Source organism: Fringilla coelebs (genome assembly GCF_963513975.1).
Source record: "Fringilla coelebs genome assembly, chromosome: 3".
NCBI classification, from domain to species: Eukaryota; Metazoa; Chordata; class Aves; order Passeriformes; family Fringillidae; genus Fringilla; species Fringilla coelebs.
In genome coordinates, this window is record NC_140030.1 from 85825087 (window position 1) to 85848647 (window position 23561).

The window sequence follows — 23561 nt, forward strand, 5'->3', positions numbered from 1 at the left end:
GAATTTCTTCTTATGTTTCAACATCACCAACTGATTAAAATTTCCCCTGGCTCCTGAGATTTACCCTCTTACAGCTAAAATTTCTGAATATGGTTTTAAGATTGAATAGACTCAGACAGTGAGCAGGTGATCAAGAAGTTAATTTGTTTGCAGAAAATCCCCAAAAACAACAAATACTAAGTATGGCATCAAGTCTGGTGGTACAGCCACATCCAGATCTGCTAGGTTTATTATTCCTTTACCATGATGAATTGCTAGTCATCATTCCTGGAGGTTTTTGCAGGCATGGATATTTCATTGTTTACCAGGAGAACAAAAGCTTTTACTTGTTATAGGCATCCATATGAGGTCATTACAGACAATGAAAAGCAGCTTATTTTACTAAAATCTATAAATTCTGTGGAATAACATGTAAGAGTGCTCTCTACTGTTGAAAGGGAAATGAAAGAATAGATTTTTCTTTATCTTTGCTTGAAAAACTTTCAAAGAGTAATGAAGGAAGAGACTGACAGATTGCACTGCTTTGGAGAGCTTCAAGGCTAAAGACTGAAAAACTCAAAATTTTCGTCCTGTAAAATCTTCTCTGAGCTTTCCTGCTGTAACTCCAGATAGCTTAAATAAGTAGAACATGCAAAAATTACCCTGAGACCTAAAAAGGAGAGTGGAATAAAATGCAAATCAAATGCACAATGGTACTAAATGCACAATTTTTTGTGTGCTTGAAGAATACAGAATCATTAGTCACCTCTACTATCAGGCAAGGGAATGCTGTCCTCATCCTGTCAAAATGAGCAGTAGCAGAAATTTGCCAAATGTTCATTGATATTTAGGAAAAAAAGGCTGATATGAACATTGATTCATGACACCGAGCAGCATCAAAACCTCAGTGTGATCCCTTCAGAAAGACTAAAAGTCAAAAGTCATACTCATTCCTAGAAAAGAAGCACAGTAAATACTTTTAAAAATCACCACATAGAAATATCAGATTTCAGGCTTCTTTGGAGACCACAGCCAGCACTGCATTCCAGGGTATTTTAGTTTTAGAACTCTGGTTTCCCATACATATATTTGTCATGAGTATTACCAGTGTAGTAATCAGCATTTGACTCAATTTTTCTAATACCCAATGTAAACCTGAAGAGAAAACTTAAGCATGATCCTCTGCAACCACTGTATGGGCCAGGAGATTTCTTAGACCTGCAGTGATTAAATAACAAATTATGTTGCATTTGGGAAAGCATTTTCCCTTCTTCTTCCCTTTCCCTTCTTTTCCTTCTTTTCCCTTTCCCTCCCTCGTCAATAAATGGTTACCTTAGAAGTACCAGAGTGCAGCTCAGAGTGTATGAACATGAGAATAAGTAAATTTTGCTCACTTATGAAGTACTGCAAAGTTGTGCTTTATTAGCAGAACTGCTGATTTTGGCTTGTCTGCAGTGGGCTGGGTTAGAGGGAGTCCTAAACTGGCTTCTGTACCATTTGATACACAGCTGTTGGGCTCTGAGTTCACCTCTCTAAACCTTGTTTCAGGCCTCTTCCTAGGTCACACCCAGACAGTGCCAGTCCTGTGACATGTGGAAATAGGATAGGCTGAACCATCAGTCTGTGGCAGGACTCCAGCAAGGCACAGTGTCTGTCTTTGGCATGAAGAGAGGAGAGAGAAGAAGGGTCAGATGAGCATCTTGACTGATGAGATGGCCTTTCTTACTTTCTTGCTGGGGAAGTAAAGCCAACTTTGTAGAGCTTTCATTTTTTTTTTAAAGTTTAATTTCCTTCCTTATTTCTCTCTCTCACCTAAATTATGGGAGGACAGTCACCTGCAGAAGAAATGAAGCTGCAAACCTGCTGAACAGCAGTTCTGACTTACAAGATGGGAAGATGTAGCCTGTACCAAACTGCCTGTCAAAGAAAACCCCACATTTGCTTCACATGGTGAAAGAAACAAAGTGGGAATGGTCTAATAAGAGCTGTCTTTGGTCCTGAAAATCTGCTGGGAGCTGCCTTTGTTACCACAGTGGCTGGAGATGTCTCAAGCAGAACACACCCTGCTTCATCCCTTGTGCCTCTCTCCAGAGATAGTAGAGATGTAAAAAAATCCTGTGTCCAAGTGTCTCAAGGGCTTTTAATTCACTTTAAAATTGCTTTCAAACCCGACACTTAGAGTGTAGTCATTTCCCTGTGATGTTCTCTCTGTCTTTGCAGGTGTGTATTTGTACCATTCCTCCATGCTCAAGCATGAATCTTTTATTGATATTTGATATTGATGCTATTGATATTTACCCTACTGTGAAAATGCCAAAAATCATTGTGATGGTGCCAAAAATCATTACTTCGTGGTTGGAAAGGGCTCTATTCAGAGATATAGTGGAGATAACTGTGGCACTGCAGAAAACTTCTATGAGCTATTGGCTTTTACAAAACTCTCAGAATTTACTGTCTAATATGCCTCACAGGCAGACTAAAATTAACTTACCTCAGATAACAGAAACGCCAGACAGAGCCAATGATTCCTCACAGTGCATGTGTTTTTCTCTTGCACAATAACCTGACTATAAGCTACAAGTCAAAAATGAGTCTGATCCTAAATTCATGTGGCTATGCACCTAATGAAGATAAAACTCTGGCTCACAGTGATTAAATTTCAATGAAATATTGAAGAATGCTTAACTGTCTTCAATACTTCAGCTGTAGAAAAGAATTTATTCTGTCATGACTGAAATTCATAACCATGTTTCAGAAAATGAGTAAATCTTTAATGGCCATGCTGGCAACATTTTGCAGTTCCACAGGAAAGGTGAATGAACAGAAGAGTTTCCTGCGTGATTTCTCACTCTATAGAGTAAATATGTGGTAGCCTGCCACAGATTTCACTCAGGTCTTTTTTCCTTATGTGCACTCTGGGTTTGTTGGCAAATACTGGCCTCTTTATTCTCTAAAGTGTCCAGAACTTTCATAGTTATATTTCTGGTTCCACTGCTATGTGGATATTTTTTTTTTACCTTGCTATGGAATGAATCACTCCACCCTCCCTCCAGCACGAAGACAAATGTGACTGCTGCTCCTGAACATATGGTAGAGCCTAAAAAAAGAGTTATCTTGTAGGAGTGTATCTGTATGCATCACTTATCACACCGTCCCCAACGGAGAATTTAAGAGATGATAGCTTCTCTTTTTCTTTCTCAAACTGCTCATGTTCAGCATTTCTCTGTCTACTGCTTTCCAACACACTCATGATTCCTCGAGAGAGGAAAGCCCACTCCCAGTACAACTGGCCTTTTACATATTGCTCAGCAAGCTTGGATCTGCTCTACTTTCAGGGACAAGTTTTATATGGTTCAAAAGCAAACACACAGAAGTTTTCCTCCTTTCTGTGTTCATAATTTCTCTAGGACATTATAGAACACTTTCTTGGCTCTGAAGAGAACAACCTCTAATCATATGAAGAGACAGATTTTCGAAGCTACAAATATCTACACTGCTGCTCTCAGTTATCACCATAATATTTTATCCCAAAGCAATCTTCTCAGATTACAAAGTCTGTCTCCCTCAAGAAGCTGTTGGCATCTTCAGAGTGACCCATGTGATGACACAAAGGGTCAGTTTTCATTGAACATTCACTAGTGTCAGGAAAATACTTTGAGGATTTCTGAAAGCTTTAACCAATATTCAGCAGTATTTAACTAGAATAGTCTCTAATGGAAATGCTTTCTATTACTCAAGAGACGGCTATCGTGAGTTGAAGGAACAACTGGCTCCATTTTTGTCTATAAGAAAATCCTGTACAGGTAGAGATGGCTCCTCCAATGGTTCTGGCTAAAACAGATTTAAAGCTTGGTAGAGAAATGGCTGCTGCACTTGCCCACTCAAAAGTTTAAGTATATGGGTCAATGTGACCATAAAAGAAAATGCAGAAGAAATGCAAAGGCATGGGCATTTCCATCTTGTTTTAAATTAGAGTAGAGTCATGGGTATGTGCACAGGGGCCCTAGTGAGCTCTCTGGTACTGAGACTGCTCACCCACTCACAAGCACACTATGTGTTAATAATTCCTTCAGTGATGTTTCCTTCAGCAATTGTTTTAAGGCTGAGCTTGTGCTCACTAAACCTGGCCTAATCGGAACCACTGCACTGACCCTGTGATTATTTCTTCAAAGAAATCTGCTCTTGCAATGTTTCAGCCCTAGCCTTCCTGGCTTTGCAATGCTTGAGGCCTTCACACTGGCATATCAAAAACAGCAGCAAAGCAGCAAAGCAGAAGCAAAGAGGGAGATGCTGATGAATGGCTGCAGGGACCACTGAGCATCCCAGTCAGCAATACACCCCGAAAGACACATCTAGACCAAACCTCTTCCACAATGAACCACAGCACACAAGGCAGCCTGAAAGGCAGAGGTGTGTCTGCAGTACTCAAAATATTCTTGGACGGGACAATCCAAGGGACTGGCTAGTGGAGAACATCCCTGTGTGATGCAAGAAAGTGAAGCAAGAAAGAAGTATACATTTTTATATTTTTATGTCTCAGATGCAGTCTAATGTAAAGTTTCATAATATTCTCTTAGTTTAGTCAAGCACAAGTGCTTTTTTGCAAGCTGTATCTTGCTGAGATAAAATCAATTCACAAAACTTCAATGGAACAGGGTAGGAGACGCTTTGTGGATCATAGCTTAATTGTGAGAGAATAAACAAGGATAGAGAGAGACTTTGATACCTCCATGTGCTTTCTGCACCTGTGGACACTGCTTAAGGTTTTTTAGGGTCTGTCCTACCAGACTTCCAGACAACCAGCAGTCTCTGAAATGGTCAGTACCTGTTTCCACCAGACTTACTTTCAGCAACATTTAGGAAGGGCTGGTACTTGGAGACAAGTACTGACTGAAAGCTTGACAGCCCTTACCACATCAGTTGTAAAGGCTCTGCTTGCTTAGCTCTCAAGGAAGGCAAGGCCATGTAGTACCTTTTTGGATACAGCCATAGAAGATCCATTTGACTGCTGTGTTGTGACTGCCAGTTAAAGTAATGAGCATTCACTCACAAAAGTTAAGGCAACTGAAACCTTAATGCATAATGTAGCACTGCCTTACACAGAAATGTTCAGCTTTATTGAACCTGCTGACTTCACAGAATACTTTGATTGACAGTTTGACTGCTTTTATGATCTTGCCTTTGTGGGAAGGGGTGGTTCCCAAATGTTAATAGCAGTATGGGTAGTCATGATCACCCAGTCTGACTTTCTGTTCAGCAAAGTCTCTGGGGACTTTATCCAGGGATTCTTCCACTGATCCACAGCACTGTGGTTTACTGGACATGGAGACTTAAGGATTTCTCAGGGGATGAAAAGTTGCTGACTCTAGGTCTGTCTACTGGTTCATACCACAACATCAAAATGTCACAGCTCATTTCCACTTTGGATGTATAGATCCTCACTTCAGCCTGAGAAAGCTAAAGAGGGGTTTACACATCTGCATACAAAGAAAAAACAGCAAGCAAAGAACAGACTTTGAGGTAGGATGGAGACATAGTCTATTTAAAGCTGTTGAGAATTATTAAAATTCTGAAATTTACTTTTGGAAGAATCAGAGGATGGTATGAACTTCTATACTTGTGGAGAGGAGGCAAGGTGTTGTGGAGATTTGGAATATTAAAAATAATCTCATGGGTGATGGGTGGTCTGCTACTGGCCAAGATGACTTGCTAAATAGTTAATGGTTTTTCTATAAAATAATTTTTATAAAATGATTGAAGAACAGACTTGAGAAAGCCCAGGTGGTCACAGACAACCTGTCCAAGGCCAGGATAAACATGAAGACAAGTATCAAGAGTTTAATTATGGGAAAATACCTAGGATAACTGGTTGAAATTGAAGGGGATACAAAGACAACATGGAAAGAGGAAGACCATGATATCTCATGCATAAAAGGTATTTAAAGCCAGTTCTAGAGTGTCTAAAGAAAGTTGTGTTTCTCTATCCAGTCACTTCCACTTGAAACACGTCTGTGACTGTGAGGTACTTCTGTGTGTTATTATCACTGTTAAAAGTGACGTAGAAAAAGTCCCCTAAGATTTGGCAGCTTTTTCAGAAGGTCACAGGACCACATGAACACAGAAGAATGTAAAACCAGTTCAGCTGAGTTTTAGTTTCTGCAGTTTTAGTTTCTGCAGTACAACTCAGTCCTAAAGTGGTTCTACTATCACACGTGTCAGGGAAGCCAGCACCGTTCAGCCCAAGGGTTTATGCAGCAGATCTTTCATGCTTTCATGACAAGCCATTTTCAAAACTTTTGTTGGGTAGATGAAACAAAGGTGACCTTTATCCTTTTCTTTTCTCCATTTAAGGTCAGCAGCAGTTCTCTGATCTACTGACAATGGCACATGACGCCCATGGAGAATATTCCATTGTTACCAACGATTAATAGGTGCCATGCACTCCCCTCAGGGTCACAGCTACTCAACACCTGAGAATTTGAGAGTGATGGAACACCCTGGGTACAGATAAACTCATTAATCCTTCAAGCCAACAAAAATCACCAGCTCTCTAGGAGGTTCTTCACAAGTCACAGTATCATTTTCAGTATCATCAGCAAGGGTGTCACAAGAGTGGGGAAAGCAGATCACTGATAGGAGGTACTGGAGGAGTAGTTTAAGACTGGTTATCATCACTTCTAAACTCAGTTCGTTGTTGTTCACTTTGCAGAAAGAAAATGTCAGAAAGGCAATAATTTATTGTCCAGTCTATCTGTGTCTGTGGCAGACATTTCATTTGCAGTTGTGCTGAGAAGTGCACTCTGAAGCACACGACTTACCCCAAAAACAGCAGTATAACAACATCACGAACCAGCTTCCAAAAGGGCTGCCTGTGGGAGTAGTGTATCAGTCACTTGGAGATATAGCTGCTGATTTTAGCCACCAAAAGCTTTTATTTCTGGCAGCTCTGTAGAAAAAAAATCATGCATCAAAGAGAGTTGGACTATGTTTAGGCTAATGGATTGTCAAGAAATGGCTCAGCCACAAAAGCTCAGCCTTCCTGCCTGCTCAGAGCTCCAAATCACTATGTAGAGACAGTCTTGCCCCTATCCTGGCAAGGTGAGGGGCCAACCATGGTGAATCCAACTCTTGGGTCCACCTGAGATGTGGCCCCCAGAAAAGTGAGAGTGGCTCTCACCTACTCCAGCTGGGTGTGGGAGCTGGCAGGAGGAGGAAAGGCAACCCTCCTTGAGCTGCCTTCTGCAGCCATGGTCTGAACTTGGAACTTGGGGTACAGAAACCTCTCCAGGGGAGCCAGGCAGTCTGTTTGTGTAGGCTGACAACTACACTCGACTTCTTTGTAAACAAAACAGAAGGCATGTGAGATTGCCAAAATACTAACTCTCTGCTACACACTGTAATTTTCAGCTGTGAAGTTGAACAGAGCTTTTCTGGATTCATAACAGAAAAGTATCTTGTAGTTCTCAGAAGCTGCAGTTTATTAAAAAGAAATTTGAAATGAAGTAGCTTTGTTTGCATCTTTTGATCATAATAAGAGTATTCATAGGTTCAAGAAAAAAAGTTAGCCTATTTTCAAAACCAGAACTTAAGAAGCTTGTTATTCAGTGAAAACCTTTAAAATATTAATGGAATAGAATATTATTTCCTATATATTTTTCTTACGCCTTCCATAATTTCACTTTTCATTTTGTGGGGAATAGATCTACAATTTTCTGAGATGTTCTACCTATAGACATTTAGAATTAACAGCAGCCTCATTAAGAAAACCTTGAATATTTCATTGAATAGTCAGTCTCTGCAGTGTTTTGGTGCTTATCCAGATCTGATTGAACAGCACTTAAATTTCCATAGTTTCTAAGGATGAAAAATAGGACTGAAACCCACAGAAAAGTCTGTTCTGCTTCCATTCCTGGCCTGCTCTACAGCAGAAGAGAGCACCTCATTTTACCTCTGTGGTGGAGTAGAGAATATAGTGGATTTTTAGGGAACTCTCTATGTTAACCCATCCTTGGAAGCAGCATTGAATTTCTAATCTCCAAGTCCTCACTGAAGGTCATTCTACTTGTGATTATCTCAGCTGCAGTTACCACATTTGTGATAGACACAGGTATAAGGGAAATCCTATATTGGCTTATGAGACTGTTTTCTATGTATATATTCATCTATCTGTGCTCAGTAAAATATTGGCTATCAAAAGAGGTATCTAAATATAGTGGGTGAGAAGAAACAGCAGAAGGATAAACAGGCAGTCAAATCATAAAACACAGGCTCAAATGATTTATCTAACATTTATCTAACATTTTTAAAGAAGAACTCGATGACAGAAAAGTCAACAGTCGTAGATCACACAGTTCACTAGTTAGCAAAAAGCTTGCAGATCTGCAAGCTTGATAATTCTGAATAGAAAATAAAAGCAGAGAAATTTCAGTCTGCCCATAAATTAAATCACAAGTGGGAGAAGAGGATCCAGTCCTGACATGAGGTCTGTTGTGACTTAACACTACTAAGCTCTTGATTTGTAGAAAAATCCAGAAGGGAAAAAAATGAAAAGAAGGAATACATTAAGCAAAGTTGGGAACAGAAAGAGGGGGTAAAGATAAAGAAGATTTTTTTCCCCCCAAATTGATCTCTCTGCCTTCATGTACCTTTCTGTGTGCTCATGTCACCCTTTTCAGATTTTATCTTCCATCTTCATTCCTCTGCCTTTAGCTAAATGTTGCGCAGCTCTCTGCCTTTTTGAACTGCCATTGAAACAAGGCGTAAGAGCCAGCACTGCAGCTAAACAGCAACGCGTGTCACCTGCTGAGCAGGGCTGTCACTGCCAGCAAAAAGGCAAGACATCACACACTCAAAATTGGGCAAAACAGCTCAGAGTATGTAAGAGGGCCTTTTTGTTTCACCCGTAGCAAGGAGGGTGCAGTTGGGATGGTACAAGTGCGGTATCTACTGCTGCTGTCAGGGAAAGGCTGACAAATGTGATGACTCCCGGGGCAGAAACTTCAGCTGGAGGTTTTTAGCTCCTGCAGCTGTGACTGTGTGAGGCAGAGCTGTTTGGTTTGTGTCTGGCAGATGGACTCGTTACCTGTGCCAAACAATCTCCCCCCAAAGGAGCCTGTGTAAAGTATTTTGCATTACTTGGATGTCTCCTGGACCACGTGTTCAAAGCTCCTACATGCAGCATTGGATGCTAGTAAACCCATGGTTCACTTTGACTGTAAAGTGGATTGGATATCTCAAATTAAACATAATTTTAGTATTAAAATAGGAGGTTCTGCTAGATCAATTTTTTCTTGTCTCTTGTAAGAAAAATAAAAATGAAAGCTATAGATGTGCAGATCCACAATGTTCTTCCTCTTCCTGGCACCTGTGAGGGGGGCTCTGCTCCCAGCCCTTGCTCTGCCCCTCCGCCATGTCCTCTGCTCCTTTTCCACTCATCCATGAGCAGCTGCCTCCTCTTCCTGCACACTCCAACCATTCCTTTGCCACTGAAGGAAGTGAAAGCAGGGACAATATGGGCTGGAGGGAACCACCCTCTCTGGTGAGGGGGGAGAGAGCAAAGTGAATGTGGTGAACTTACAGAGTCTTACATCCAGGAGGAGAGTAACTCCTCAAGCGGTATGATGTATGGTGGAAATGGGACTGTCATTCCAAAAGCTGTAACATCCACAAAGAGATTGATAGCAACATTTTCACATTTCCATATGAAATGTTTTTGGTTTTTTTTTCCAATAAGCAAACGAAACAACTGTTATGGAGAATTTTCAGTCTACAGAAACAGATGTTGCAATACTGGAATTTCCCAGGGGAGAGGTATTCCAGTGTTTGTTCCATTTTAAACAGGGCTAGAAAATAAAAGTGAGTTGATGCATGGTTTGTTTCTTCGGAGCCATTGCAGAGGCAGGTGTTTGGAGGGTGTGCTAGACAGATGTTGCACATTGCTGCAATGACTGTAAGACCAATTACCGTAGATCTCGGATTTTTAAATCAGTTTTTAAATCTTATCCTTGTTCGATGTTAAGAAGAGTCAATTTCATTGTGGTTCTGTCCCATTATATGCCAGATTAAGGTTTGCTTTGGCTAAACTGAGGTACTAGCTTCAAAATTTCCCCACAATAACATCTTTTGTTTGGGAACTAGTAAATGTGACCTGATTTTAAAACCAGCCTGCAGCACTTTTGGTTATATGCCTCCCTGTCATCAGCAAGCTTCACTGGGGTTAAGCAGAGGAGAAGAAAACGGCAGGAGCCAGGAAAACGCAGATCATGTCCTCAGGACTTAAAGTAGGAGGGACTCCTATAAGTTTCTATGGCTTTTCTTTGACTCCCTTTGCTACCTTAAAACCACAGAAAGTTTCTGGACTGAAATCAAATAAAGAGGGTAGAAAACAGGTTTCAACCTAGTGCAGGCATACATGGTTTCACTAAGTAATGGGCATGAATCTCAGCAAGCACGTTAACCCAGCTTTTAAATGGGGAGGTACAGGGAGCAGCAAACTGTCAGGAGCTGTGACAGAATGGAAGCTGTTTAAGAACTAAGAAATAAAGGATTTAGTTTGAAAAATACTCCAGCATAATTGGTTAATTAATCCACGGCCAATAAATTTTCTATGAAAGAGCACAAAGAAGGAAATATCCATGAAAGAGGCCAAATAGGGAAAAAGAGGAAAGGTGAATAAAAAAAAATGATACTCTGTTATAGTGAGAAAAAACCTTACCTCCTGAAAAAACAAACAGCTAAAACCTCATATGCTTTCACTAGGCAGAGTTTGTGTAGCACAAGGTCTTCACCCCACACCAACCTATTGTTGTACAAAAGTGCAGTACAGTGCCCTGAAATGGGACTGCTGCAGTCCCTCAGGCTTTTGTTAATACTCTTCACAAGTGGGAATCCTGCTCCCAGTGTTCATTTCATCTTTCCCCTTGCAAAGAGTTCTTCACCTCATAGAAATTGCCATTGTCCCCAGAGGAAAAAAAAAAAGCAGCAAACAATTTAAACTACCAGCCATACATATAGACTTGCGTGCTCGGTGGGGGTCATACCCCTAGGCAAATCATACAAGTGCACTTCTGCACTGCTTTTTTCTAGCAAAGAGATTGCAGCATTTCTAGTGCCACTGCGAGCGCAGGAGGTTTGTCTGACACCACCCAGAGAAGACAGAGCTGTCCCTGCCCCTTTCTTCAGCCAGCAGCCTGTGACAGCAGCCAGCCTGGGCTTTATGAGTCCCTGGGCTGCAGGGGCCAGGCTCTGAAGGTGACTCCAGGTGGCTGTTCCTTCTTCTGCCTGCTCAGGGGCTGCCACGTCATTGACTGAAACAGCAACCAGAGGAGGCTGCAAGGATCCAGGGGTTGAGGAGAGAAGCAGGGGTCCTCTTGGTTTTGTTTCCCGCTCAGCTCACAAGAACATTTGGCCGCCTTTCAGGGCTAAAAGGGAAGAGGCACAGAGAGATAGGACAGTTCCAAGCCAATTTCTTTTCTTTTCCCCTCTCCTACTGCCCAAACTTGGCAGCACAGTTAAATTCCTCCTCATGGCACTTCCAGGCTGTGAAAATCCACACTGCAGCAGAGAGAAGAGCAGGCATCAAGCTAGTGACACATCCTCACCTGAGAGTAACCAAGCTGAAACTCTGCCTCCACGCACCCAAATTAGCCAGATTCAAGTCCATTTGGGCACTGCCAGCCGTCCCAAGCCTGCAGTTCAAGGAGCGTGGGGGCTGTGCTTGTTTCTCATTCCGAGCCAGCCTTCTGGAGCAGAGGCGTGCCCCACGCTCCCAGCGCCAGCACAAGGACTGATTCATCCAGCCTGACTCTCTGAGGCAATCTGCCAGACGACAGAGCTGCTGGTGGGGTGTCTTGATGCTGTCAGCTGCCCATATGTCTACTGGGCAGCTACTGCCTGTGCAATCCCCACTCTGAGAAAAATTCAGAGCACGGTTTGGGATATCTGCATAAGAGCCAATTAGTTCCACAAACTAAGCCGATTAAATAAACAGATAATTAAAAAAAAAAAAAAAAGTATTGGGTTGAGCAAATAGCACTTTTATTTGTTTTCTAGTCAAAATGAAGTAAATTATGAAACAATAAATATATTACAACACTTAGACAAATTCAAAGTGATGGAAGAGGAAGGGGAGGGACGACAGATGGGCAAATACAGTATGAATTCACACCTAGTGCTGGCTGTCTCAAACTGTTCATCTCTGCAAATAAACTAATCTGTAAACCAGGAGCAGCTGAACAAAAGAGGCTTAGGGCATAGCCTCACCTTGCTGTCTCCAGGGATTTTTCAGCCTCCTTAAAGCTTTCCCATCCAAGGATTCCAGACCAACATCTCTCTTCCTTGCCCAGCACAAGTGACTCCATCTCTGCTGTTGTGGCACACAGGTGATTTTGTTTCCACTCTACGGTGCCCTTTGCCAAAACCTGCTTCCTTTCTGGCCAGAGCCACTTTATTGGATTCTTGACAAATGTCCTAGGACCTAATATGATCATTCTGTGACTCTGAGAGGTCAGTAGGGCTGTGACAATATGGCAGATCAGCCTGCTGGCTGGGCTGCTTTTCTCTGCTATGAAAATCACAACATTTCATTTTAAACATATGCAATTCTCATTGGCCTTATAGTGTCAAGGTTTCTTTAGATGAAAGTACTAGTCTGCTATTCTCAGCTAGGGCTGGATTACCATTTTACTAGGCCCTATAGAGATTATTATGGATTACAGGGTGCATGTCTGTACTGTCCTCATATTAGACTGCGAAACAAGAAATATTTGGGGGAAAGGGTGGCATGACAATGAAATAACCCATATCTTGTTTTCAAAGACATCCGTTACTTCATAATTTCTTTCTTTACTAGTCAAAATGTAAGCTACATTTCTCCTGGGTCCTTTTAAGAACAAAGAAATGATAAATTACTTGTAGTACAAGCCTTCATTGAAAACCTACAAGTACAGCACTCAAAAAGTTACATGGAGCATGAATCTGATTTCTGCCTCAAATTTTGAGTTCCTCAGCTTGTCTGAATTCTCTTCTTTCATCTTTCCCTAACCAAAGCATTAACACAAAGACTGTTCACCATCAATATCCCAACTGAAGCCCCCAAAATAGGTTTAAATGAGAAGAAAGTGTTGCATTCAGCTTGCACTCTATCATCTGAAAAGAGACTTTTTCTCACTCTGAGTGCAAATGTTTTGCTCAGAAAACCTGCCTTTTACAGGCAACTCCAAAAATAACCAGACTTGTAAGGGCTAAAGCTAATGAAGACTTTATAATTTATTTATTCCAGCGCATTCTTCTCTTTATTTTTTTTAAATTTTTCCAGTGCTGTGTCTTTTTCCAGTTCTATATTTTAAGTCATTTCTCTAGGAAAACAAGCTATACCATTGCTATTATGTGTAAGGGTTAATCAGTTCCATCATTGTACAAAAACGTAGATTTTCTTCTGAAAATAGCCTGAGCCTACAAGCAGAAATCCTGGTGTGAAAGAGAAAGGGTATAATAGAAAATTCAGAGCAAGCAATTAGGTAGGTAAGTCTGCAGCTATGCCAGTGAAATAAGGCACTATGTTCTGGCTGTGCTTGTAATTTTGACTTATTCTTTCCCTGTCATCCTCTTTGTCCTGTCTCATGTATTTGATAGATAAAATATTCCTACATAACCAAATGAATATAATTGCTTGCACAACCCTCAAAACAATATTCACAGTCAGAGCTCAACTGTTCAGCACTGGAAAGACAAGGAGCCTACTGCAGGAGGAGCAAGAGCTCACTTTGAAGACCCTCCTACCAAGAATCTAAAACCACATCAGCTTTGAAATGGGTAAAAAGGCTGTCCAATGACTTCAGATGGGAGCTGTTTGGGGTGGGGTGTCAGAAAGCTGGGGAGGTAGGAGCTGTCAAGGCACCCTCTTTCACCTGCCTACAGCCTGGAACCTGCGCGTGAGCAAGTGGGAGCTCAGCTGAGCAGAATGATCTCAAACTGGCAAGGCAAATTTTAGTAATATGGGGTTTTAGAGCACAATGGGCTTTTAAACATTTTTTCATTTGTAACACTCTTGGAAAACACCTGTGGATAAAAAAAAAATCATCCTCTCCTTCAAGCAGGTATTTTTCAGCCATTAGTTTTGCTATTGGTTCAACACCCTTGGAGGAGATTTCTAAGTGGTCTGAATTGGTGGTGATCCAGTTGAAATGAAGGGTGAAGTGAGGGAGGATGTTCTTGGCTAGAGATTTAGTAGGACTAGGAGTAGTTGTCACACTCTGTGGCTGCTGATACCTTTTCCATTCCTCCTAAAAGGGCCTAGATATCAGTAAATGTGACCCAAAATAAAGAAGATATTAGAGTGGATCTCTGACACAAACTAGAATTCAATGGATGAGCAGTAGAGAGAAAAAGAGATAATATTGAGAACTTGCTGCAGGTGCTGCAGTGAAAATGTAGAGATCAAGTAGAGCCTCTTGGGTGGTTAAATGTGCATTACATTTACAAATTATGGACATGGTAAAGATTTTCATTTAGAGATCTAATTGTTGACTCACCTGAAGCTAAATAAAAGTCTTATATCAATGTTTCATTTTGGCATCAAATGTATAACTTTTTATTGCAATAAAGGCAGTAGGGGGCAGATATTGGCATTTAGGTTCAGAGCATCTGAGAGAGAGGATGTGGCAGATGTTATGGGCAAGACCAAGCTCATCCTGAATTCCCCTCGAGTGAAAATGCTCTGCCTTATTGAGCTGAATTAATAATTGGTAACAGAGATTAAACAGGGTACCACTGTCTTATGCTGAATCACAGAATTACAGAATATTCTGAGTTGGAAGGAACTCACAAGGATCATCAAAGTCTAACTCCTGGCCATGCACAGGACGGCCTTAGGAATCCCATTGTGTGCCTGAGAGTGTTGTCTAAAGTGATTCTAATTTCCTTTCCATGTTGTGCAACACCCCTAGATGTGGGGTGAGATGAGAGTCAGGCGATTTGCCTTCATATTCAGCTCCTGAGGCTGAGTTTGGGGGTAGAGCTGTCACATACAACTTCTCCATAGGCCTCAAGAAACGTTATTTGGATGGAGTTAAACTTTGAAGGAAATGGGAATGCCTCCAAGCTGGGAGCAGGGGCTGCCCTGCCCTGCCCTGCTCTGCCAGGGCACTGGGGAGTATTCAGCAGCAGTGTAAGCACTTTCTCATGAGTCCTCACACACATCTCACATGCTCATATGTCAGGGGCATATTTCCCCTAGGGATAAAGGGCCATTTAGTATTTTGCATTTCTGTGCCAGCTATCAAACAAGAAAATGGTCTGGGCAGCATCTACATGGTGGGGCTCTGCTCATGATGAACTGGACTTGCTCTGACCAATGGATTCCTCATCATTTTCTGTGATTCTTAAAAGCACCAAGTAGATGATAGTTTGTCACAACAATCTAGGATGACTTTAGGGACATTACTGAGATGTACACCTAATTTTCTTACATATATTATTTTTTAATATATTTATTTCATATTTTATATGTCTATTTCCACTTCATTTTCTGGTAATACATGTAATTTTTCTCCTTTTCACTACATTCTCTTTTTTATTCTTTAAATATTTCTCATATTGCAAGGGAGGGTGAGATTGTCGGGGAAAAAAAACAAGCACAAAGAAAAAACAAGCAAAAAACAACTCCAAAAGAACCTGTACTTTCCACAGCAAAAGAAAGAAAACAAAAAGAAAGGCTAGATGAAAATGTTTTCAGCAGACACAAATAAAACACCAGAGTCCCAGAATACAGGCATCTGTAAAGCAACTTCATTATGACTGGTGTCTTGCAGCAAGCTTGCACTTGCTGATGGTACTCTACAAGCCAGTGCACACTCCTGCTGCAAAACACTTTCAAATGATCTGAACTACCAAATGTCCATGCCAGACTTCCCTCTGCACTGACTATATAAATCTTGCTTCCCTTTGGAATGTGACTTCATGTTTTTATTTTTATCAATTGGCGCTCTCTACCTGTCAAATATAAAAGATTAATACATGCTGATTAACATCCTCATGTGCTGTCCTCCCTCCTAGTTGTTGTTTTGTTTAATGTTTAAATATTTAAATGCTTTGACTAAATCAAGGGTTTACCCTGCATATAATGCAACTGGAATAGCTCAGCTCATGTGCTGAGGCAAAGTTGGGAATTTTGCTCCAGGTGTGAGCCATGGAGGCAGGTCAGTGCCTAGCAAGGCTGGAGACGGGTGGAACTGAAAACTGGGCAGAAGTGTGGCAGACATGTATCTGCAAATCCGTATTTGTCTGAACCCAGTAACCAAATACAAATAAGGACAGATGTTTGGGTCTTTCAGAATAAATGGATCCTCTGTCTTTTCCAAAACTAACCAGTACTCTGTATTTCTAATTTTCCTTAGACAGAAAATGACATAAACACACTTTGCTACAGCATCAGGCTGTTGAGACAATTTGCCCTACCAGCAACAGGACAGACGGGGCAGGTTTTCAGTCTTGAGCTGGAAGATCTCCACACAGTAGACTTCCCTTGCAAGAAGCATTAGACAATGGCATCCTCTCTGATGCTCAGTGTGGCACTGCTGTTTGAGGGAGCCTCCTGATGTGAATTAGATATTCCTGAAGTTTGCAGCACCTCAGTCATGAAGCACTTTCTTATTGACATGCACTTGACTAGAAGAGTGCATGGGTATATTTATACCACCATGCTGTGGGAAATTCAGGCTCAGTTAATTACTTCCTCCCTAGTTTAAAGTATCCATGAGTGCAAATGCTGAAGCTATTTTTTGCTCATGAAAAGGAACTGAACCATCACCTGCAGATTGCTAAACTGCAGCCAATATTTAACTGAGAGGTGACAGGATAGTGGGGATCTCTGTTCAGCCACCCTGTAACGCACTTGCAGTAAAAGGAGCTGTGTAAATATAAATCATTATTATATTGTTTAAGTAATCAAATCCATGGCACCATTGTTTAAATAAACTGGAGATGTGGAGCCATTTATTCATATTTTAATGTTTCGACTGCCTGCTACATAAAATATATATTTAAAAAATAAGCTTTCAGAAACATATAAAATACTTTTTTTCCCAGTGTGGAATTTATAAGTTAGGGAGACTATAACACTACAGTAATTCTTAATTTGTACAGCTGTTTTCATCACTTTTACTATGAAATACCACAAAATAAAACAGACCTAAATGTCTCATAAATCTAATGGCAGTGTTGCACTTCAGATGTACATTTTTAAAAGGCTGCATCTTTGCTTTAATTCAAAACACAGCCAGAAGCTCAGTATGACCTGGGAAGTTCTACAAAATGCTTGCAGATTTATTCACTAGTGAAAGTATTTATTACACCAGTGCCTACTGGCCAAAACTGAGACTTGGTCCCCCATCATGTAGGGTGCTCTATGCATGAAAAAACCACAATCTCCCTCCCCACATGCCTTACTTGAATTCAAGTGTTGCAGTTATGTAATCCTCCATCTTAATCATTCATGACTATCCATGTTGCTGCAGACCACACAATGACTTCAAAGCAAGTCTCCCTATTTATTTATGTGGGCTCCAGGTTCCATAATATTTTCTAATGTGTTTATCCCCCAAAAAACAAGGTGGAGCTGTCACCCAGGTAACAGATGGGAAACTGAGGCTCAAAGATATTATTTTATAAACATTTACATTTCATTTCAATTCCTTATTCAAAATGAATTAAGCTTACCAGTGCATATGATGACTGATGCTTTTACACATCTAAAACACTTTGGAGTCCTGACTTAGAGAAGTAGGTAAGATCTTTATGACAGAGGAAGTTTCCTAGTGTTTACTCCTTTAACCCTGAGTCCAAGGACAGACCTTGGTCTTCTTCTGTCCTTTCTCTATTGGACATTGGTTACACTTTCTGCATGTTTTTTCTTTCAAAAAAGAGTGATTTTCAGTTCTGCAATTTGTAACCAGCTTCAGGTCTTGGCTAAAAGTGATTTACTAGCACTGGTGTTGGTATTACAGAGAAGATGAAAGAATGGAAAGACTGCTGCATTAAAACCCACAGAATGCAGATCCAGGACCTACTCATTTAAATCAGAATCAGAAACATGCACCCTGAATGCACTGAAAGAGAACAAAACCTGCTATGAACTTGAGCAAAGGCCCTGAGATAGCAAATACAAGGGAAGGTCAGATGTGATAGCAGACAAACAGTGCTCCTCCTGCTAATCTTCATTATAATGGCATTGGTATATCCAAAGCCAAACTTCACATTCTGGTACCATTTCAGCTCAGGGCAAATGGGAGGCCCAGCAGACAGCATTTGCCAGACTGTCCCAAAACTTGAATTTTCATTGATCCATTGCACCCTACTGTAGTCCCCTTCTGCACCATCCTGTAGGTGGAAAATCACAGCTGGCATGGAAGGGGAGATGGGACTGGTGTCCTGGGTAATGATCAGGAGAAATGTTGATATCAACGGGGAGGGGAGAACTTCTGCTTTCACTCTTTCACAATGAGTACAATGTTCATGAAAACTTCATAGTAGAGAGAGCAGCAGATTTCTGTCTTTTGTGCATACATTTCTTGCTAGTGAAGCAGGATTCCTAAAAGCTGAGCACAGCTGATGTGTCTCAGTCCTGGAATACCGAATGTCTTAGCGTATATTAAGTGCCCATCATTTTAGCTGCTAAGCAGTATCACGTCCCATTTAGCACATACACAGCATTTTATGGAGCAGAGCACTGTAGAAATCCTTTTCCCTTAGGTTTTTCCACACATTCATTGCAGTGATATGCATCTGACCAATTAAAGCAAAACAGCTTTAGTTAATTAACTCTAAGGGACTGAGTGGTTCCCTGACTGGAAGTTGTAAGGACTGGTTTTGATATTATGAGTACCATTGATTAACTCTCAGACGCTGGACAATCACTTCATCTTTCTAGGCTTCATTTTTCCCTGGTGCAAAATGCAGAGGAAAAAAAATTGTTTTCATTGGTGAAGTGCTTTTGAGAGCTGTGAGTGAAAAGAACTATGCATCATCAGTGAATCCTCAAAAAAGGCCTGATGGGAGATTTTTCAAGATAACACTGTCCTCACTGAGCTTCTGAAAAACCGAGCCACAACCAAATAAAGCAGCAAAGGACCAAAACCTCACTGGGAGATGGAAGTGGGGACATGATAAAAACTTTTGGGGTTGCCTAAAATCTTGACAGGAACTTTTCTTCCAGTACAGGCTGGCAAGATATCATCTTTCTTCACTGTGGCACCCCATTCTCATCCATCCAGCTCCTAGGCTGCATATCAGTGCTTTTGCATGGTTTGATTTTTTTTAACCCTGGCCATTCTCCTCCCTAGAAAATTGGCACATTCAACCACTTCCAACATCTGACATCCCCTGCAAACTTATCTTTCTGGTTGCAGGGATATTCCTGTTCACTGTGCCAAATTCATTTTACAATGAACATATGACTTATACATCTTTCAGAGTGTTTTTCAGCCTTACACTGTGCTTAAGATCTTAATTACTGCTGAGCTTTTGCCAAAAGCATTGCCTTGGGAAAAAAAAAATTGCACTAGCATTTTTTCTTCAATTCTATTCCTAATACTGTATCATTACTTTATCTTATCCTTTCATTTTGCTTAATTCCACATAGTTGCAATTCCCAAAGCTAACACATTGGTTCCACTGTACATTAGCAAGAGCAAAAGAAATAACTTTCACTTTCTAATTGATTTACTTCAAGATATTTTTATAATTGAGGAAGGGAGGTGGACAGAACTGAATTTCCTCAGATCAATTCAGTATTTGAATAAATATCCTTTAAAAAATGTTTTTTTGGACTTGCTGGTCAATATTCCTGCTTTTGGCAATGAGTGAGTGAATTTGAGTCTCTAAATTGATAATTTTATTCTTTCTGTTCTACAACTGACTCAGATAAAAGTATTGCTGGCACAAAATTTTGTCCATGTCAGCTAAACATTCTGCTCTGGAGAAGCTTTAAAATTAGGTTTCATTGTAGGAGAAGGGTGAAGGGAAAATGTCACATGAATGTTTACTATCTCTCCTTTTGACTTCCTCATGCTGAAGAAAACCACCCTGTGGTAAAGAAGAAAATAACAAGGCTTGCTGTGGGATCTGGAGGCCAAGTACCATGAGTTGATGAGTGCCTCAGCTCTCCCTGCAGGCAGCAGAACAGAATAGCCATCAGGCAATAACACCAAACCTACCATGAAAATCAATGCCTTTGACTATATTTTGGCCACAGTTTATTCTCAAATTGGATTCAAGCCCCAAATCCCATTGTATCTCTACCAGATCAAATTTTTCTCCACTGCTTCAGGATGCTTATAAAGCTATATGAGTTGATATATTTGGTTCTATTTTTCCATAAGATTCTGACTTTTGCTGATAGATCTTATACAACCAAAGATACAGTTCAGTTCAATGAAACTTTGCAATAAAAAGGAAGGACAAGGTGGTTTCTAGGGATTCATCACTAGCATGAATATGTCAATCATTCTTCCATTACACAAGGAAAAAACAGTAGTACTGTTTTCCTGTACTGTTCCTACACATTTTTAGTCCATAAAAATTTATTGCTGCTTCACTGCAAGAGCGATTCCTGCCTTACATCATTAGAAGTCAGAGGAGTTGTAGAACTGGAAGAACATACAGAAGATTCAAGGTTTGCTCTCAAAATTATATCTGCCTCTTCTTGCATTTAATATGGTATAAAAAACTAAGTGCTCCAAAGTTTTCAGCCATTACGGTTGTATAGAACAGATGTTAGTGAAATAAGAAACAAGCTTTTTCATATAGGTGAAAAATGTCTTGTTAGCAACCCCAAATCTTGAATCACAGAATAATTAGAGCCTGTGTTATGGGTAGACAGCACAAACTTCCTCCCACGTTGCTTCCTCTCTAAGTAGTCTGTTTCAATCCCACCTACAGGAGGTGGAAAGGGAAATTTCTGACTTTTAGTCTTCAAGTTTTCCTTTCTTTGTTAAGCTTACTAAGGAGGCTAACAACTGCAGTACTATTTTTTCCCAAATTGAAAATTTTACAGAAAACAGCTGTTGGAAAATGAGTACTACTGAGATTTGCAATGTGTGACTTTGACAAAAAAAGCAATAACCACACCAACAGGCAAACTGACAGAGAGAATGCAAATTTATGAAATACCACTAATGCTACTGGTCACAGCGCTGTCTCAGTTTTCCAAGTCAAATCAGTAAAAAGCCAAAGAGCAAAAGACTTCTTATGTTGATTTCCACCCCCTGCCATCATCAGAGGACCGAACAAAAAATGCATTTACCTGTAGATCAGGACTTCATCATCCGAGCAGTTATACTGCAGCTGATACATTTTTACCCGAGGGGCCGACTTGCTGACTGTCCACTTGACCAAAGCTGAGGTAGTGGTCACATCTGAGACCAGGACAGCCCTTTCTGGGGGACCTTTTGTTTCGCCACGATTGGACTTGGTGGAGCTGGTGATGTCCGAGAGCCTGGATTTCGGTGGAGCTGCTTTGCCTGTGCCGTTGCTGAGATGGGGGAGCTGGACAATTGAGAGCTCAATTGTTGCAGTGGACTCTCCTGCAGCATTGGCTGCTATGCACGTGAAAGTTCCGTAGTCCTTGGAGGTGGTGATGTGTATATCTAAGGTGCCATTGTCATAGACAGCCGTCCTGGAGGAGTTCCCGATGAGGCGGTCATCGGGGGCCACCCAGTGAATGATGGGAGTGGGATCCCCAATGGCTTTGCACTTCAGCGTGGCAGTCTGCCCTTCCAACACCAGCAGCTTGTGAGTGTGCTGTGTGATAAGGGGAGGCTCACAAACGAACTCCTCTTCCCGTACGTACCAGAAGTACCTTCCCTTTAGGCTTGGAGGAGAAGCACAGGTTTCCATATCGTCGTCTCTGTCAAGCCGCCTTAACCACAGTAGCTCGCAGTTGCAATGAAGTGGATTTCCCCCAAAGCTAAGGGACAGAGGTGGTGAAAAAGGGGTAACAACCAATGGAATTATTTGTGATCTGGCAAATATAGGGTCAGGGGGGAGCTTCTGAAGTCTGTTGGATGTTAGATCCAGTCTGGCCAATTTCTGAAGATCTGCAAATGTCCCCTCCGTTATATAATCTATTAGGTTGTGATCTAAACTAAGCTGGTGCAAGTTTATCATCTTTCTTATAGATTCCCAGGGAATGCTTCGGAGGTTATTGTAGGACAGGTCTAAGTCTTCCAATGTCAGTAAAAAATCCTCAAAGGCATCATCAGAAATGCTGCTTAGCTGGTTGTTGTTTAAAATCAAATGCTGAAGGTTAATTAAACCTCTTAAAGTATCCTCTTCAATCTCAGGCAACCTGTTGCTGTCCAGATGTAAAGATCGAAGGCTCTCCAAGTCGGTGAAAGAGTAGGGCTGTATGTAACTAATGGTGTTTCTGGACAAAGTAAGGTCAACAAGTCCAGACATATTGGCAAAATCCTGTCGGCTGATATTGATAATGAAGTTGCCCCCAAGACGGAGTTCAACAGTCCTTCGATCTATGTCCAGCGGTACAAAAAGGAGACCCTTGGAGGGACACAAAGTCCCCAATGACTCAGACAGGTTCTGACAGACACAATATTTGGGACAAGCATTGACTGTGACAGCCATTCCAAACACCAGGATGCCGCAGAGCAATTTTTCCATTGTAAATCACGCAACAGTACCTGGAAGAAACAAAAAGAGTGAAAAGGAACATCAGCAATTATGGTATACTAATTAAGATACCTTTCTTCTTATGTTTTGCCTAACATCTACCTCCAGAGAGACTTTGTGATGCCTCCTCTCAGGAGTCACACCTAAAGGCATCAGCCCTCCAGGATGGGACAGTTACGTGTTATAAAACATGATAAAATCTTTCTTTCTTTCTCTTTCTTTTTCTTTCTTTCTTTCTTTTCTTTCTTTCTTTCTTTCTTTCTTTCTTTCTTTCTTTCTTTCTTTCTTTCTTTCTTTCTTTCTTTCTTTCTTTCTTTCTTTCTTTCTTTCTTTCTTTCTTTCTTTCTTTCTTTCTTTCTTTCTTTCTTTCTTTCTTTTTTTCTTTCTTTCTTTCTTTCTTTCTTTCTCTCTCTCTCTCTCTCTCTCTCTCTCTTTTTCTCTCTTTCTCTCTCTCTCTCTCTTTTTCTTTCTTCTACCACAGATTGCAAGGCTTATTAAAAATCCTGAAAGATTTCATTTGAAATAGTGTCTGCTTCTTTGGGAGTAGAAGCTAGAATCAGTATCTATAATAATTACTTTCTGCTGCATAATAATGTGCAATTAGTTTTAGGGTTGAAGCAGCTGACTTTATGGATAAAAATAACTGCATTTTTACCCTTCAGTAATGTGGTTAATAATGACCATGTAATTATCTGGCCAGTTCTGGGGCAAGTCACTTGCCCACTCATAATAAAATTAATGACAGATAGCATTAGAAGCAGAAATCACTTATGTAATTGCCACCTGGTTTCACACTGTGCTCAGCCAAGCCATGGAAAGGGTGACAGCATCTAGCTCCAAAGAGAAGGGGAAGACAATGCTACCTTAGGCCCCTGGCAAGCTTTTTGACAACTACATGCTCT

At 40.9% G+C, this 23561-nt stretch overlaps 1 protein-coding gene across 1 annotated transcript in view; it reads right to left on the reverse strand.

Moving 5' to 3' along the window:
• The window catches only part of LRFN2 (leucine rich repeat and fibronectin type III domain containing 2), a gene marked incomplete at both ends in the record, with an annotated part of 34313 nt that extends 11663 nt beyond the window's left edge, over positions 1-22650 (reverse strand). The window contains one exon of the mRNA XM_084202827.1: positions 21278-22650. Coding sequence (XP_084058953.1) covers positions 21278-22650 — 1373 coding nt within the window. The remainder of the gene's footprint in view (positions 1-21277) is intronic.
• Positions 22651-23561: the final 911 nt, after the last annotated feature.